At 42.5% G+C, this 19,094-nt stretch overlaps 1 protein-coding gene across 2 annotated transcripts in view; it reads left to right on the top strand.

Moving 5' to 3' along the window:
- Acadl (acyl-CoA dehydrogenase, long chain) overlaps window positions 1-19,094 on the top strand; it is a 38,389-nt gene that overhangs the window by 14,514 nt on the left and 4,781 nt on the right. The window contains 6 exon segments of one of the 2 annotated variants that reach the window (NM_012819.2): window positions 3,469-3,535; window positions 7,549-7,713; window positions 8,236-8,337; window positions 9,268-9,381; window positions 16,726-16,853; window positions 18,262-18,348. In NM_012819.2, coding sequence (NP_036951.1) covers window positions 3,469-3,535; window positions 7,549-7,713; window positions 8,236-8,337; window positions 9,268-9,381; window positions 16,726-16,853; window positions 18,262-18,348 — 663 coding nt within the window. 2 annotated transcript variants of the gene reach the window in all.

Raw genomic sequence — 19,094 nt, 5'->3', positions numbered from 1 at the left:
TTAAGTCCATTTGGTTCATAACTTCTGTTAGTTTCACTGTGTCTCTGTTTAGTTTCTGTTTCCATGATCTGGCCCTTGATGAGAATGGGGTGTTGAAATTTCCTACTATTATTGTGTGAGGTGCAGTGTGTGTTTTGAGCTTTAGTAAAGTTGTTTTTTTGTTTTGTTTTGTTTTGTTTTGTTTTGTTTTTAATGAATGTGGATGCCCTTACATTTGGGGCATAGATGTTCAGAATTTAGAGTTCATTTTGGTAGATTTTTTTTCTTTGACAAGTATGAAGTGTCCTTCCTTATCTTTTTTTTTTTTTTCTGCTTTGGTCAATGTTTATTGTCTTTATGAAAAAAAACTTCATAGAAAATTGCTTTAGTTTTCAGCAGCCCGTTCCTGAGCTCTGAGGAAGCTGCCTTCTTTTGAGCAACCCTGTCTTTCTTCTGGGCAAGAGACATTTTGGGACAATTCCACCTCTTCTTATTCACTTCTCTCTTGGGCTTCTTCTCACAGACTGGATTCTCTCGGATTTGTATAAGAAAGCTCATGCGGGCCAGCAGCAGGACAGTGCAATAGGCTGCAGCATAGTTTGTCATAGTTTGTCAGACCGTATTTTGAAAGTTCATGTGCATATGCTGCATAGACGATCATATCCCCTTCTATACGGGCATATGCAATCTGGCAGATGATGTCTTTGTTCGTTACACAAACTATCATCCTGTATTTTGGTGTGTTGTACTTATTTTTGTCTTGGATCACTAATCGTTTCCTGCGTAGTAGTCAGTTTTACCCTCTCGCCGCCTTCTAAATCTCACTTGGTATCTTTTAAAGTAGGCCTTATTCTTGACAACTTTCACGAACTCCATCCTGTGGATCAGAGACCCGCAACCTCAGCTCCACGCAGACCTGCAGAGTCGGCCGCGCTAGGGGGAAAAGCTTCCTTATCTTTTTAGATAACTTTAGGTTGAAGGCAATTTTATTCCATATTAGAACGACTAGTCCTGCTTGTTTCTTGGGACCATTTGCTTGGAAAATTTTTTCCATCCTTTTACTCTGAGGTAGTGTCTCTCTGTCTCTCTGAGGTGTGTTTCCTGCATGCAGCAAAATGCTGGGTCCTCTTTACATATCCAGTCTGTTAGTCTATGTCTTTTTATTGGGGAATTGAGTCCATTGATGTTAAGAGATATTAAAGAATAGTGATTTTTGCTTCCTGTTTTTTTTGATGTTACAGGGGAATTAATGTTTGTGTGGCTCTCTTCTTTTGACTTTGTTGCAAGATTACCTTCTTGCTTTGTCTAGACTGTAGTTTCCCTCCTTGTGTTGGAGTTTCCCATCTATTTTCCTTTGTAGGGCTGGATTGTGGAAAAGTATTGTGTAAATTTGGTTTTGTCATAGAATATCTTGGTTTCTCCAGCTATATTAATTGAGAGTTTTGCTGGATATAATAGCCTGGGCTGGCATTTGTTTTCTCTTAGGGTCTGTATGACATCTGCCCAAGATCTTCTGGCTTTTATAGTCTCTGGTGAGAAGTCTGGTGTGATTCTGATAGGTCTGCCTTTATAGTTACTTGACCTTTTTCCCTTACTGCTTTTAATATTCTTTCTTTGTTTTGCACATTTGGTGTTTTGACTATTATGCCACAGGAGGAATTTCTTTTTTTTTTTTTTTTTTTTTTTGGTTCTTTTTTTTCCGGAGCTGGGAGCTGGGGACCGAACCCAGGGCCTTGCGCTTCCTAGGTAAGTGCTCTACCACTGAGCTAAATCTCCAGCCCCTAACAGGAGGAATTTCTTTTCTGGTCCAATCTATTTGTAGTTCTGTAGGCTTCTTGTATGTTCATGGACATCTCTTTCTTTAGGTTAGGGATGTTTTCTTCTATAATTTTGTTGAAGATATTTACTGGCCCTTTAAATTGGGAGTCTTTGCTCTCTTCTATACCTATTATCCTTAGGTGTGATCTTCTCATTGTATCCTGGATTTCCTGGATGTTTTGGGTTAGGAACTTTTTGCATTTTGCATTTTCTTTCACTATTGTGTCAATATTTTCTATGGTATCTTCTGCACCTGAGGGTTTTTTTTTTTTTTTAATCTCTTGTATTCTGTTGGTGTCTTGTGACTTCTGATCTGTTTTCTAGGTTTTCTATCTCCAGGATTGTTTACCTTTGTGTTTTCTTTAATGTTTCTATTTCCATTTTTAGATTCTGAATGGTTTTGTTCAATTCCTTCATCTGTATAGTTGTGTATTCCTGTAATTCTTTAAGGGATTTTTGTGTTTCCTCTTTAAGGGTTTCTACCGGTTTATCTGTATTGTCCTTTATTTCTTTAAGGGAGTTATTTATATCCCTGTTAAAGTCCTCTATCATCATCATGAGATGTGATTTTACATCCAAATCTTGCTTTTCCAGTGTGTTGGGTTATCCAGGACTTTCTGTGGTGGGAGAACTGGGTTCTGATGATGCCAAGTAGCCTTGGTTTCTGTTGCTTAGGTTCTTGAGCTTGCCTCTTGCCATCTGATTATCCCTGGTGTTAGTTTTTCTTGCTTTCTCTGACTAGAGGTTGTCCATCCTGTGGGCCTGTGAACCTGTGAACTTAGGAGTACAGCACTGTTGGGAACCAGCTCTCTCCGGGCAGGATCTAGGTATGGAGGGCTGTAGGACAGCCTTAGCTCCCATGTGCAGATGGAGATTGGAAGCTTATTACTTTTTAATATGTATTATATGTGTGTGGGTGGGCATGTATGTATGAATTTAGGTTCCCACAGAGGTTAGAAAGAAGAAGGTATTCTGTCCCCTGATAGCTATTGTTACAGGTGATTTCGAGTTAATTATGGCAACCAATTTGGGTCATTTGGAAGAACAGTAAGTATTCTTCACCACTGAGCTGTCTCTCCAGCCCCTTTTTATATTTTAAATAGAAATCTCTAGAAACATACACTTTTTTTAGAGTTGTTTTGTTAGGAAGATGGCATTCGAAAAATGTTTAACTTTTTAGATTTATGTGAATAACTGTTTTGCATACTCGTATGTATGTGTACCACGTTTATGACAGGTACCTATGTAGGTAAGAAGAACACATTGTGACTGGGCTTATGGATGGCTATGAGACACCATATGTGTTCTGGGGAGCTGAACTTCTATCCTCTGTAAGAGCAGCAAGGGTTCTTAACTAATGAGCCACTTCTTCAGCCCCTGTTTTTAAAATACCTACATTTCTGGTAGTGTTGGGAATCAACATGAGTAACTGCATTTAAGTACATGGTGTTTCATAATTATAGGAAGATAGGAAACCTTGAAATATCATCACTGTCTAGTTGAGAGTTCTTAAATACAGTTGGACTTCCATGAAATTTAAAATATATTACATATATTTTAAGTGTAACTTTGTGAATATTTCTATATTAGGGCTTTTAATACATGTACATAATAACTTTTACATAATTTGATATTTTCTACTCACTGATTAACCTTTGTTTCCCATTATAGTGACTTACAAGGAGTAAGAACAAATGCCAAAAGGTCTGGGAGTGATTGGATTCTCAATGGAAGCAAGGTGTGTAGAAAAGCAGGCGTGGGTACCAGTGCCTCAGACTACATCAGCAGCTGTCTGTCTGATGGTGTGATCAGTCCAGGAACTAACACAGGCTTGCTTTAGAGGTCTCAGGACAGTAAGCCATTTACAGATTTTATATGGCCGAATCTGTAGCTACCCTCCTTTGCTCTTGCTACCCTCTGTTGCTTAGCCCTCCACAAATACTGCAAAGATGCTTTTAGCTTCCAAATGACCCTTGACGGACAAAAATGAAAAAAAGGTTTTTGTTGCTACAAAGTGGGACAAATGGTGAGCTTTACTCTGATGAAAGATTGGGTGAGGGTGGCCAAGTACTTGTAAGCCTGAGGACTGGAACTTAGGTTATACCAACCACAAAAGAAGGTATTGTTCCATGAACAACTTTAACCCCAGCACTGAAGGGCACAGAGATAGAGGAGCAGTGGGACATGCGGGCTACTGGCCTAGGTGAAAAATTCAAGGAGAGACCCTACCTTAAAAGAACATGGTGGAGAGTGATAGAAGAGGGTGTCTTACACATGTGTATAGAAAGAAATAAGTACATTTTATTTAAAAAGAAAAAGAGTAAGAGGGAGCTGGAGAGATGGCTCAACAGTTAAGAATATTGGCAGTTCTTCTGGAGAACCTAGGTTCCATTGCTAGTACCCACATGGTGCCTTATAATTGGCTGTTAAGTCCACTTTCAGGGAATCTGGTGCCCTCTTGTGGCCCTCATGGGTACTGCATGCATATCCACAGATACCTACAGGCAAAATGGATCATGTGCACACAATAAACTGAAAAAAAGAAAGCTTTGGGAAAAAAGTTCCAAACAAGTATCAGAAAGTTTCAAGAGGCCCTAAGTACTGAAAGTGTGGATGACAGGATTCAAGGACCCTCCAGTTCTTCTAAGAATCAGCTTACTGATGGCTTTGGAGAGCTCTTCAGGTGGGTGCAGGTGGCTTAAGAGCAAACATATCCCTGAGGAGAGATGTTGCAGTTGACTAAGTGTTAAGGAAAGATGTTTTGGGCTGGAGATAGGGCTCAGCGGTGAAGAGCACTGACCGCTCTTCCAGAGGTCCTGAGTTCAAATCCCAGCAACCACATGGTGGCTCACAACCATCTGTAATGAGATCTGATGCCCTCTACTGCTGTGTCTGAAGACAGCTACAGTGTACTTATATATAATAAATAAATAAATAAATCTTTTTTAAAAATGAGTTTTTTTTTAATACAAAAGCTGTTTGAGGATGGGTTTTATTGTTTGGTTGTTATTATTTGGCCTGTTTCTTTGTTTGAGACAGGATCTTGCTGTAGAGGCCAGGATAGCCTTGAACTCATAACCCTCCTTTGTTATCTGCCTAAGTGCTGGCATTACAAGGATATACAACTAAGTCGTGTTAACTTTGTACAATTTAAAAAATTTTTTTTCCACTTTCTTTAAGCTAATGTTTTTATTTTTACAAAGTCAAATAATATTGAGGTACTGTCAGGTTCCTGAAAGTCTGATTTTCAAACTTATATTGTCAGTGTCTAGTAACAGTTTGTTCTCTGACATCAGTAATTCCTATATAGCGGTAGCGTCAACGAAATTTGGGGAAATGTGGAGAACTTCTCATTCTTTGACATGCCAGTGGGCATTGTTAATCTCTTAAGAATTGAAGATAGTATATATTGTATCCTAGAAAATTTCCTTTTATAGACTATCTTGAGTCAATGGTATTGTTCAAATCAACTTTAGGAAGCAGTTACCTAAGTGTTGTGGTATGTGGACTCAGTGGTACCATATGTGCCTTGTATAGGTAAGTCCTGGTTTTGATGTCGCATAAACAAAACAGCTTGTCTAAGCCTGGCATTGACGGTACATTAGGAGTTCTTAACTCAGTTTGGAAGACTGGGAAGAATTTTAGATGACGTGATACTTGAGCTTAGTTCGAGATGCATAGGATTTTCGTTGCTAAAGTTAAGAGTCTCCATGGGGGAGGAAATATGATTGTCCAAGACCCATGGGTCTGGAAGGCTTTGAAATATGTGAGACAAGTGCTTCAGTAGAGCTTAACGGAGGCCAGGAAACAGAGGCAAAATAGGATGAGAGCAGAGGCAGGGGATGTGAGTTACCATCTGATTGTGAGGCCTGATCTAAGGGTTAGAATGTACCTTGAAGCTAGCCGTTCTAAGATGTTGGAGTGTGGTCTTGGCATGATCATACTGCCTTTTAGAGCAGCCCCTCTGAGCACCTGGTGGATGATGGAGTTGCAGTGAGAGCTGTCTTAGATCCTTGTGCAAGCCCTGAGGAGGACTGGGAGGAGAGTTAGTGGCAATAGTAGAAAAGGAAGTAAGCACAGTCAAACAGTAAAAGTGGCGCCAAGCAGACTGGGAGGCAGACGACAGCATCGTTTATCAAAGCATTGGGTAAAGTAGAAGTTATGTTGACATTCATTGTTGGGGAGGAGTATGGGGTGGGACGGATACGCTCTGCTCATGAATCACTTTGTGGAATCCAGCAGGTCTAGATTGTATCAGGCAATGCGGCTTAGCTGGGCATAGATGTACACCCCTGTACTCTAGAGGCTGAAACAGAAGGACTTTAAACTCCAGGGCAGCCTGGGCTATAGAACAGGTTCAGGCCATTTGCTTAGTGAGATCCCGTCTCATAAAAATGGGGAAGAGAGAGCACTGGGTTCTCAGGGGGTGACTTGAGGATGACTAAGCCCTGACAGTTGAGATGGCCCCAGGCAAAGTGCACAATGAAGTGTCAGTTATGAAGTGCTTTGGATCATCGGCCCTATTTCCCGTTTAGCTTGTTGTTCTGCCCCACAACTCCCCCCCCCACACCCCCAACTCCCCCCACACACACCCCCAACTCCCCCCCACACACACCCCCAACTCCCCCCCCACACACACCCCCAACTCCCCCCACACACACCCCCAACTCCCCCACACACACACCGCCAACTCCCCCCCACACACACCCCCAACTCCCCTCCACACACACCGCCAACTCCCCCCCACACACACCCCCAACTCCCCCCCACACACACCCCCAACTCCCCCCCACACACACCGCCAACTCCCCCACACACACACCCCCAACTCCCCCCACACACATCCCCAACTCCCCCCCACACACACCGCCAACTCCCCCCACACACACCCCCAACTCCCCTCCACACACACCCCCAACTCCCCCCCACACACACCCCCAACTCCCCCCCACACACACCCCCAACTCCCCCCCACACACACCCCCAACTCCCCCACACACACACCGCCAACTCCCCCCCACACACACCCCCAACTCCCCTCCACACACACCGCCAACTCCCCCCCACACACACCCCCAACTCCCCCCCACACACACCCCCAACTCCCCCCCACACACACCCCCAACTCCCCTCCACACACACCCCCAACTCCCCCCACACACACCCCCAACTCCCCCCCCCCCACACACACACACACTTAACCATAATGCTTTCCTTACTTAGAGGCAGACTTGAAAGAAGTAGCCAATCTGTATAAAAATGAACAACAAGGGGCTGGGGATTTAGCTCAGTGGTAGAGCACTTGCCTAGGAAGCGCAAGGCCCTGGGTTCAGTCCCCAGCTCCGAAAAAAAGAAAAAAAAAAAAGAACAACAAAAAATCTTTTCAAAATCCAATCCGTGTAAGAGTATAGTGCCATTTAAAGCAAATTCCCTTTTCCTCTCTGCAGCTCCCCACTAAAATCACAGTTTACCAAGTGGATGGGCAATTTGGCTTTATTTTAAAGACATGATCTATTAGTTTCCTATCACTATGTATTTTATGAGTAGTGGGAAAACTGTAGATATTTCAGTATTGAAGCCTTAGAGACCCCCACCCCTGCTCTTCATTGACTGCCACTGTGCAGAGGCTGCTCTGTGTTTTGGGAGTGGGGGGCAGGGACACTTCTACTGCCTGTTCTAGTCTTCTTGTGTGTGCTCCCTGAGTATAAGCTTGCACACCGGGCATCACAGTGCGTCTGGATATGTCTGCAGGTGTTCATCACTAATGGCTGGTTAAGTGATCTCGTGATCGTAGTGGCCGTCACCAATCGTGAAGCTCGATCGCCCGCTCATGGCATTAGCCTCTTTTTGGTGGAGAATGGAATGAAAGGATTTATTAAGGGCAAGAAGCTACATAAGATGGGAATGAAAGCCCAGGTAAGCAGTGGTTTGAATCAGACTCTGGTAAATTAACTGTGTTTACTCTCAGTCAGAAAGTAGATTTATACAGAGTTACTCATGGCGTCTCAGGGTATTGATTTCACAAATGACAAGGAAGACTTGTCCTCAGTCATGTCACTGTCTCTGTCATACTCAGCTATGGGAAGGAATCAGGGTGTTTTGTATATCTGCTTTAGAAATGGGAAAGTTGGCTGTATTAGAATAAACCACCTGTTTGTGAAATTTAGAAGGTTGCGAAGTAATGACATTATTTTGGTATATATTACCAGAGAACATGTTTTGCTTAATGTGTGTTAGAAAGTGTAACTTCCCAGGACCTCGAGAACCTGAATGACTGTGTATTGCAGAGAAAGCCACCATTGTGGAATGAGCTGGATTTAAATAAAACTCCCTGGCTCATCACTTATTCTTAACTCCAGTTTGTTTTTTGGTTCTTCTTCGTTACTGGGTTACTGGGAAGTGAAAGCACTCATTCTCTGCTTGATTCATGTTTCTTAGGACACAGCAGAACTATTCTTTGAAGATGTTCGATTGCCAGCTAGTGCCCTACTTGGGGAAGAGAATAAAGGCTTCTACTACCTCATGCAAGAGCTCCCACAGGTATTAAATGCTTAAGGATGCCGTTTCCAGTTAGATACTTCCGGTTTGATACTTCCGGTTTGATACTTCCGGTTAGATACCGAACAAAATCAGATTACAGAGCCGTCTAAATAGATCCACACATGTCAAGCTTGCGCTACAAAGATCATATTTAAAGTAATTTAAAGTTGCACATAAAGAGGTATCACTGTTACAAACCAGATAAGTAAATAATTGAACTCAGCGGGACCCAACCAAACAGAAGTAAGGACAATAGGTATTCTGTTTCAGTGGTTCCTCAGAATGACCTCGACTTAAGTGAAGAACTTTTAGCTCTTTGTAAAGAAACATCACCAAGAACATTTGGCAGGTTGTAAACAACCGTTAGTCAAAGGTGAGAAGGTTTTTAACAGAAAGGTTCTTCAGGTCACAGTCTTCGGATTTCATGCTTTGGGACCAGAATTTGCCTAATCATTCACACACGCCTATTGCTATAAGTGTGCATTTGCCTTTCGCCTGGCAGCAGCTATGGTGCAAGCTAAGCCTGAAATTGAAGAAAGCTAGTGGCTCCAGTGGCTAGGTAGACTTTAGAAATTGCCAGCATGGTAAAATCTGGTGACTAACGCTATTTTACACTAGTTGGTAGAATTTGAACTGTGTATTTGAGGATGTTGAGCTCCACACGTGTTCTCTAGTAGATGCAATGAGGAAAACCAACCAACCATGGAGTTAATGGCATCTGTGAGGTAAACAGTGTGGTTACAAGCAAAGCACCTTAGTGCTGTTCTTAGATTTGTTTCAATCATCACAGATGTCTGTGGGAGCTTTTTCGTAGAGCTAAGAGGTGAGTTAAAAGTCAATCTTTAGAAGTTTGTTATGAAGATTATTTATAGGAAGTGCTATGAAAATGGTTCACATAATAATGCTTACTACTTAATTTTGGGGTTCTAGGAAAGGCTTTTAATTGCTGATTTGGCAATTTCTGCCTGTGAGTTCATGTTTGAAGAAACCAGGAACTACGTGAGACAAAGAAAGGCTTTTGGAAAAACAGTCGCACACATCCAGGTACGTTTGTCCTTACAGCTGGGTGTTTATGGAGTTAATCAGCTCAGTTGGGTCAGGGCAAAATGATGACTAAGCATTATTTTGATGCAAGGGGTACTAGAAACATAAAGTGGATGATATGCAGAAAGGGATGGAAATGCTAAGATAAGAAGAGGGGCCAGGACAGAGTCCCGAGAACACTGGAAGACTTGAGGCTACACAGAAAGGAAGATCTTCGAGAAGGCAGATCGGGAGAGGCTCACTCATCACAGAAGCCAAGAGGGAAGGACTTCAGTAGGAGGGCATGGTATTCAAGTGTAGACTCCTAGTTTCCATGCAGTCACCATGTTAAGGGAAAGGTAGAAGTGGGACATTGTGAGTGTTGCAGAAACAGCCTTGTAGCAAGTGCAGCTTCTCTCCTAACATAGCTCCTGGGCAAGTTGTGCTCTGGAAGAAAGACTTCCCATTTGTAAATTTTAAAAATGTGTTTGATATGCAAAACAATGCTGAGTCAATATTAGGAATTCTTGAAGTTTGTAAGACTTGTGTTTATTCACAAGTAGAAATATTTTTCTATTTATGAATGACTTTAGTACCTACCTGGTTTTGATTACTGTGAGGATCATATAAAGTAACAGAATACTGCCTCCATAGGCATGTGCAGACACAAACATGCGTGCATGCACACACAAATAATAGGTGTTTAAAAATGTGCTACCCAGATTGCCTGAATGATTCACAAAGCATGTGACTGAACATTAACATTAAAGGAAGGAGCAATTGATCTGTACTGTTGTTCCATAAAAGAGAAGAGTTTGTTTAAAATGCGGTCATGGGGCTGGTTAGATAGCTCAGTGGCTAAAAGGACTTTTCGCTAAGCCAGACAACCTGAGTTTGAGTCCCAGAACCCACATGGTAGGACAGAACTGACTCCTGGATATTGTGACCTCAACTCAGATACCGGTATGATTGTGTCCACACACATACATATGTACACATATGCATGCACACACATACAAGAAATAAATGCGTATAATTTAAAATGTAGCCATATGCTGTATAACAGTGTAGTCATCAGTGATGGACTGCGTATATGAATTGATGGAACACTCATAACACAGAGGCTAGAGCATGATGGTGGAGATGCTGGCACACTCTGTCGTCATGCAGACATGTAGTGCATGCATTAGGCAGCATATAGTAGTTGATAATACATTTATTACTTAGGACTCTGCTGCACTCATTGTCATCGGCTGCGTTCTTTCACTGAAGGAAGGCCACCTTAAGCTAATAGATTGTGTTGCAGAATCCTTAGATGTCTTATGCTCACTGTTTCTTGCGCATCAGGAAGCTTTGCCAAGCATGTGACCTATACCATTTAGGTAATGTGGGCGTACTGGGTTCACACAATGGTGACGTTGTTTAGTGGCCTATTACTCAAAATGGTTCCCCTTGTTAATACATGACTGTACCTCATTTTAACAGTAAAAGGAAAAGTAATCGTATGCCTGTTTTTCAAGGCATGTGTTATGTGTTACCTTCCTACAAAACAAAAGTAATTCAAAAGACTTGCATTAGGTGGCAGTAATAAATTGTCTAGTCAGTGGTTCTCAACCTGTGGGGCTCGTCCCCTTTGGGCTTTTACATATCAGATAACCTGCGTGTCATTTATTTTATTATGATTCATAATTGTCAAAAAGTACAGTTAGGAAATAGAAACAAAAGCATTTTATGGCTGGGGGTCACCACAACATGAGGAAATACATAAAGGGTCTCAGCCTTCGGAAAGTATATGTAAGGTGTCTGTAGATGTGTAGGGGTGGGTGTGTGTGCGTGCTCGAGTGTATGTGTGCACATGCGCATGTGCTTGTATGTGGTATATGCATGAATGTGTGTAGGAGGGGCATAGTTGTGGACACATGTCTGGAGGCCAGAAGTTGACTGAGTATTTTCTTCCAATCCTTTCTAGCTCATTTTTGAGACAGGGTAAGAGAATAATCTGGTACTATTTTGACTAGCCAGTCAACTCTGCAGCCCACCTGTTTCTGCGTTCCACTGTGGGGGAGGTTTACAAGAATACACTACCACACCTGGCTTTTATGTGGCTGCTGGGAATCTTAGCCCGGGTCCTCTTGCTTACGCAGCAGCTCCTCACTGATCCATCTCGCCAGCTCCCTCCAGGTTCGGAGCTTTGTAGCTATAATTTCTTTTGAGGAGTTTTTCTTAACCCCCTTGGCTCCCAAGTAACTGCAGGGCATGTCTACACTCTGCTCAAGCCCCTTTCAGCTCCCACATAAAGACACAAAGAACTGGGGTTTTTATTTTGTAAGATTTATTTATTTTATATATCTGAATACAATATAGCAGTCTTCAGCCACACCAGAGGAGGGTATCAGATCCCATTACAGATGGTTGTGAGCCACCATCTAAGAATCGAACTCAGGACCTCTGGAAGAGCAGTCAGTGCTCTTAACTGCTAAACCATCTCTCCAGCCCCAAGAACAGGTATTTTTATTAACAGGCTGTAAGCCTAAACTGGGCAGGTTCTGAGCTGTTCTAACCTGATTGGACTGCTACTAGCCAACCAGTGGTCCTTTACTTGTATCTGGGTCTTGCCGTGGCTCGCCCTGGACCATGTGTGTTCTCATGGCTGCTCTCTCATTGTGACTGCACAGTGAATCCTCCTTGTCTCTCCACATGGTTTCTCCGCACCTTCCTCTCGTGGTTCCCTCACTACTCTCTATTCTCCTGTCTCCCAGCCTGGAATGGGAAGTAAGTCCTGCCCTCTTCTCTTCTGCCCAGCTAATTGGCTGGTCAACTCTTTATTAACCAATCAGTGGTGATTAAGAACAATCTTTACATAGCATTGAGACCAGAGATGCTTGCCCACACCGTCTTCTACTCTGTAACCAAAGGCCTGGCATAGATATCAGCGTCTGAATACCCAGGGCCCCAAACCATCCCCCAACACAGGTTTATATTTTTATGCAAAGCAGCATTGTTTCCTAGTGAGCATATTTTCAGATCTCTGACAATTTTCTTTAACAAGTTTGAGTAATTCTTTCATCGTTCAAGTTAGCCATACACGCAGAGAATATACAGATGACTAATACTGTTTATTCTAGAGCTGGCTACACCGTTTAGCTGAAATAGATGACTGACCCGTACATATCACAGTATACTTGGCTAAGGGCCACTGTAACATAATTAGATTTCCTTTCTTTTTATAATTCTTGACTCGAACATTTCAGCTTTTTTGCCCACATGGATACATGTCACAAACTCATTTACTTTTTAGACTATAGGTATCACTATAATAATGAAGTAGAATTTATAGGTATACTCCATGATGATACCTCATGATTTACCCTGAAATAGCTGATAAAATAGTACAATTCAGATAATGATGATGATGTAATGAGTATCATTAAGTACTTTCCATGTCTCAGACTCTGCGTTTAATGCAGTTTTATTTTTATAGCTGTATATAGTAGTTATTACAATTAACTTTATTTATAGATAAAGTAGTTAAGGCAGAGAGGTTAAGTAACCTAACCAAAATTACACAGATGTTCTATATCTAGAACTTATAGTCTTTAAAAAAATTTTTTTATATGTATGGGTGTTTGTCTGCATGTGTGTCCTGTGTCCATGGAAGTCAGAACGGGGCATCAGATCCTCTAGAATGGAGTTATGGATGTTTGTAAGCTACCATGTAGGTGCTGGGAATTGAACTCAGCACCTCTGGAAGAACAATCCGTGCGCTTAACTGCAGAGTATCTCTCCAGCCACAGAATGTACATTCGGTATTGCTGTCTTGTCTCTGAGACAGGGTCTTACTGTCTCACTGCAGCCCTGGCTGACCTGAATTTGCTTTGTACATTGGCTGTCCTTGGACTCTAAGAGCTCCACTTGCATCTGCTTCCCAAGTGCTAGGGTTAAAGACGTGTACCACTGTGCCTGGCTAGAGCCTGCGTTTTACTCGTACGAATATCAAAGTGGAAGATCCTGTTTCTCTGTCGGTGGCCGCTGTTCATCTGTGGGCTTCGAGTGAAGATGGAATGGCGTTCTTCTCTAACTAGAGTGCTTAGTCATTTTCTATGTACATACTGTTGATTTTAGAGACACAAGCTGTTTCGGAAAGAAATAGGAGAAGGAAAAGAATGTCTTTTCCTTCAATGTGTTCAAACAGAAACTGTGTAGTTCCTAAGACCTTGAGTCAATATTAATTAACAGTAAGATTAGGTAGAGTAGATGGAGGGTGGGGTTTTTTTATATAGCTAAATCATAACATATGCTAATAACAATTCACGGTTTTGCTTTAATGACTACTCGGCTTGCTAACCATTCCAAGGCATGCAAGTGCTAAAGTTTTAAGTTAACTGTCATTTCTTTCTTTCCCCTCCCCCAACCCCCTCTATGGATGTGTGTGTGGGGGGGGGTATGCACACCCATGGCAACACTTGTGAGAATTGGTTCTCCATCCTCTCATGGTTCTTATGAACTTCAAGTCATCAGGCTTGTCAGAAGGTGCCTTCACCTGCTCAGCATCTACCCAGCCCTCATTCACAATGTTGAGAGAGATTTTAGAAAGTTTACTTCGTCACTTACAAAGATATCGCGCTCTCTCGCTCTCTCTCGCTCTCTCTCGCTCTCTCTCGCTCTCTCTCTCTCTCTCTCGCTCTCTCTCTCTCTCTCTCTCTCTCTCTCTCTCTGTGTGTGTGTGTGTGTGTGTGTGTGTGTGAGAGGGGGGGGGGAGACAGAGACAGACAGAGATGGGCTCATAGAGTACAGACTGGCCTTGAACTCCTGACTCCCTACCTCTGCTTCTCCAGTGACACTGTGGATGGCTAAGATTCTCTCTAAATTCGAACTGCAGTTTTTACTGCTTGCAAATACTGGTAACCATTAAAGATGCTTTTGTGAGCATGTCGCTCATTCATGAAAAGCATGCTGCCGGTATCGGGTGATGGTTTTTAGAAAGCCTGGCGCTGTCTCTGGTGAAGCACAAAGGCCAGTTCTGTTCCCTGGTCCCCAGTCCAGTGCCAAGAATATGTAAATATTTAATCTCTTTATCTCCAGACAGTAAATCATGACTGCATTGGTTATTTTTAGACCTCTGGACCTACTGGATGTGCTGAAGTAAGAATTTTAAGTGAGCCCATCCTGGCCTGAATTTTAGTTTTTAACTTCAGCTTCTAGAAGCACCAAATATTGGTATAGAATAGCTTTCCTATGAGAGAGATCTTGATCTTTTCATATTCTAATAGTGCATAAATCCTCACAAGTCGTGTAATATCATACGGGGCAACAATTCTTGAGAATTGTCTGATATCCTTGCCCTACCCCGAGATTTTTCCCCTCATGAAATGTTATGTAATGTCCTGGAATTAAGACTTAGAAGTCAGAGTCCAGGGTTTTCTATGTCTATAGAAAAATTAGTTAACCGATCTCCTTCATAGTTTTCTCTTTGTAAACTTGAATGTGTAAGGTGGAGTGAGGAACTTTATACTGATGAAAAGGTAGAGATTTGGCCAAAGGAAATATAGATCCAGTAGAAAAGGATATAGAAAAAAAAAATGGATGTGCCAGCATCCTCCAAATCAGAGACCAGGAGGCTCAGGTGGATTCCGGGTGCTTCCAGTCTCACCACTGCTTGGTGTTGGGATCATTAGATGCCAGTTACACTTTCTTGAAGAGAGTGGAGCAAAACCACAAGACATTTCCCCCCTCCCCCACACACAGGGTTTCTTTGTGTAGCCTTGGCTTTGCTGGAACTGGCTTTGTAGAAAAGGCTTGCCTGGAGCTCACAGGGTCTGCCTGCCTTCGCCTCCTGAGTGCTAGGATTAAAGTGTGCATCACCCAGCTTGATACTTGGACGTTCATCAGCACAGTAGTTACTATGCCCGCGAGGTATCTGTCCTTCAAAGTTACTACTCCATCAGACACACCTAACTCCCACTCAGGCCCACCACTTGTCTATTCCCATTCTTTGATTTTTCTGGCAGTGGAAAAAGTCAAAATTGTTCCCAGCCTTGCACCAGTCACATTGAAACTTCAGTTTTATGCTTTGAGCCATAGCCACGAGTATAAAAGACGATCCAGCATTCTCTGAGAAACTATTTCCATAACCTCCTTGAAGAACTCAAGCCCTCCTGTGGACCCAGCAGAAGTGCATAAGTTCATGGCTGTGTATATAGTGCAGTCCTAGGGGGACCGGGCTCCACATGTGTGCCCACTGTGGGCCAAAATGGGTGTCTTGTGCGCCCCATAGACGAATGATGGAAATTGTCTCTGTTGTAATTTTCTTAAGGAAGTTAGTGGCAGCTGGCCATGGATGGGTCGCAGACCTCAGTTAGAATAGCCCTATTTGCATTTGGAGACTCTACTCAAGTCCATGCCTGTTTCCAAGAGCTGATGCCAGCAAACAGACGCACACTCAAAGCTCAGGGTGTGAGAGCCACCAATCAGTGAAATAGAACTTGACAGAGGGAGGCCAATCAGGAGTAATAGAGAATGGTGTAAATGGAACGATGTCCACGCTCACTGTTGGCTACAGCAGGAGAGGACAGATACGTGGTTATTAACACTTAACAAATAGGACCACTTTGAGCTACCTGGAGCTACGTGAGACACTCTTCTGAGGGATGGGCGAGGTTAGAGGTTACTGGAGTAGGATCTCTGGCTAGTCATAGTACTGTGATCATTAGCATAATAAATATTTGATGATGTGTATGTGATTAGATAAATCCATTAGATTTAGCTGGTCCCTCTATCCTGTTCTGTTACTTTAAGGCAGAGACACAGTAGGGAAATGCATATCCTTACTTTCATTGATGCAGAGTAAACCCTGTTTAACCTCCAGAGAAAAAACTGGGTGTTTTGACAGCTCCTACCACGAGATGGTGCTCACACATTAAATCATGATGTTCTTTAAGCAGTGTCCTTAAACCACAACAGGTATTTACCTGCTTTTATATCATTTGCTAAGATTCAGGGGTTTGGGTTTTGGGTTTTTCATTTCAGTTCATGTGAAACCCCCCACAGTTTCACTTCGGTTTTGCTTTAAAATCTTCTTCGTATGTAACCAGTTGAGGTGCTGAGTGGAAACCTGAACTTCTTTTTTTTTTTTTTTTTTAAGATTTATTTATTTATCATTATATATAAGTACACTGTAGCTGTCTTCAGATACACCAGAAGAGGGCATCGGATCTCTTTACAGATGGTTGTGAGCCACCATGTGGTTGCTGGGAATTGAACTCATGACCTCTGGAAGAGCAGTCGGGTGCTCTTAACCGCTGAGCCATCTCTCCAGCCCCAAACCTGAACTTTTTAACGTGCTTCCCCCCCCCCCTTCATCTCAAGACTGTGCAGCACAAACTAGCAGAATTGAAGACGAACATATGTGTTACCAGAGCTTTTGTGGACAGCTGCCTACAGCTGCATGAAACCAAACGTCTGGACTCCGCCTCCGCTTCCATGGCGAAATATTGGTATGCACATTATTATAATTAAAGTGTGGTGTTGGTTCAGATTACTGTGAAATTCCGCCAGCCTTTAAACTCAACCTCGAAGGCATTTAAGCAAGCAGTCTATAAGGGACAAATAGAAGTAAAAATTTAAAAAAAATTTTTTTTGGACAGTCCCATCGGGTCTGTTTATAATATCCTAAAAATGACTCGAGTTGGTATGTAACTCTTAACTTGTTATTAAGAGTAAAATATTAAGAGCCCCAAGTAGGATGAGTGAGTACCTCACTCAGAAAAGAGTTTAATTTTAAATTATCTGAAGAATGGCAGCAAAGTGAGGCAGAAAGAATAGAAGGATGAAAGTTGGGAGGCTCGCAGCGAGTTTCGGTCCAACCAATAAGTCCAACTGAATTTAATTCTCTAGAGGCTTTATGTTATCCGTGAAGTGTCTACGTTGGATAGAATGTGAGGTGTTTTGCAGATCTAAGAGAAACACTGAAGTATTGACTGTCAGTCAAGTCCGATTGGGTTTAGACGGGTTTACGGTTGAATTAAGAGTGATTAACAATGGGTTAAAGATGACCTGGAGAGCGCAGGACCCCTGTAAAGGCTTTAAGCGTTTTAACATGCAAGTATGGTTCAAATCACATGTGGAATGGGATTGGTTTTCCTTAAAGAAGAAAAAAACCACTCATCTCACTAGCCCAGAAGCAGCCTAGAAAAATTCCCATTGTTATTTATTAACTCCAGTTCAGCTCAGTCATGACTATACAAGGGAAATACACAGAAGGGTGCTTTGTGTAATGATGTTATAATGATCAGATGAGGAGATTAAAAAAGAATGTTAACAGGAACCTGCACTTTGGTGCACGGAGGAGGTGCGTTTTACATTCATGAAAGTTCTTTGGCTTACAGAAAAAGGTGTTTTAGGAAGAACATTTTACATAGCTTATGTTCTTAAACATACCAGGCTATGGATATAATGGTGCTGAATATTAAAAGATAGTTTAAATTGTTGAGTGGTGAGAAAGCCTTTTTTAAAACATTTATTTATGTGAGTACACTGTAGCTGTCTTCAGACACACCAGAAGAGGGCATCGGATCCCATTATAGATGGTTGTGAGCCACCATGTGATTGCTGGGAATTGAACTCAGGACCTCTGGAGGAACAGTCAGTGCTCTTAACCGCTGAGCCATCTCTCCAGCCAGAGAAAGCTTTTGTAAGGCCAGGTTTCAGGTGTCAAGGCTGGCCTCCTAGTTACTGTGTAGCAGAGACTGACCTTGAACTCCTCTTCCTTCTGCTGCTGTCTCCTAAGTGTTGGGCTATCTGCATGCATTGCCCACTTGGTTCTGTGAAGGGTTTGAACCTAAGGATTTGTAAGTAATCCACCAACTGAACTGCCTTTCTCTGCTTATTGTTTTGATCATTTAGGGCATCTGAATTACAAAACACTGTAGCTTATCAGTGTGTTCAACTCCATGGAGGCTGGGGTTACATGTGGGAATACCCGATTGCAAAGTAAGTATGGCACATCTCTAAAACTTCTCTTTTCTCTTTTCTTTTCTTTCTTTTTCTTTTCTTTTTTTTTTTTTGAGATGGGATCTTTTTTCCATTTATTTATTTATTTATTTATTTATTTATTTAACATTCCAGTTACAGCCCCCCTCCCCTTCCTTTTCTCCCAGTCGCACCTTGAGAAATCCCTTCCCCCATTAACACCTACTCTCTGAGGAGAAGGGGAAGAGCCCTCCACACCTGTAGGTACTGCACCCTGGGACATCAGGTTGCAGTAGGATTAACCACATTTTCTCCCCCTGAGGTCCAAGCAGGTAGTCCAGCCAGGGGAAGGGGATCCAATGGCAGGCAACAGAGTCAGAGACAGCCCCCCTTCAATGTTAGGGGAACCACATAAAGCTTCATGTCTGCTACAAATGTGTAGGCCTAGGTCCAGCCCATGCATGCTCTTTGGTTGGTGGTTCAGGCTCTGTGAGCACCCAGGGGCCCAGGTTACTTGATTCTTCTTGTGGTGTTCTTGACCCCTCCAGCTTGCTTAATCCTGTCCCTGACTCTTGCACATGACTTCTTAAGCTCTGCCTAATGTTTGGCTGTGGGCCTCTGCACCTGTTTCTATTCGCTGCTGGATGAACCCTCTCAGGAGACACTTATGCTAGGCTCCTGTCTTTCTGGGTTTGTATTACCACACTCACGATGATATTTTCTAGTTCCATCTATTTGCCTGCAGATTTCACGATGACTTTATTTTA

This window comes from Rattus norvegicus, chromosome 9 (genome assembly GCF_036323735.1).
Source record: "Rattus norvegicus strain BN/NHsdMcwi chromosome 9, GRCr8, whole genome shotgun sequence".
Classification (NCBI taxonomy): Eukaryota; Metazoa; Chordata; class Mammalia; order Rodentia; family Muridae; genus Rattus; species Rattus norvegicus.
The sequence above is the reverse complement of the archived record's forward strand: the minus strand, read 5'-3'. Positions and strand labels throughout refer to the sequence as shown.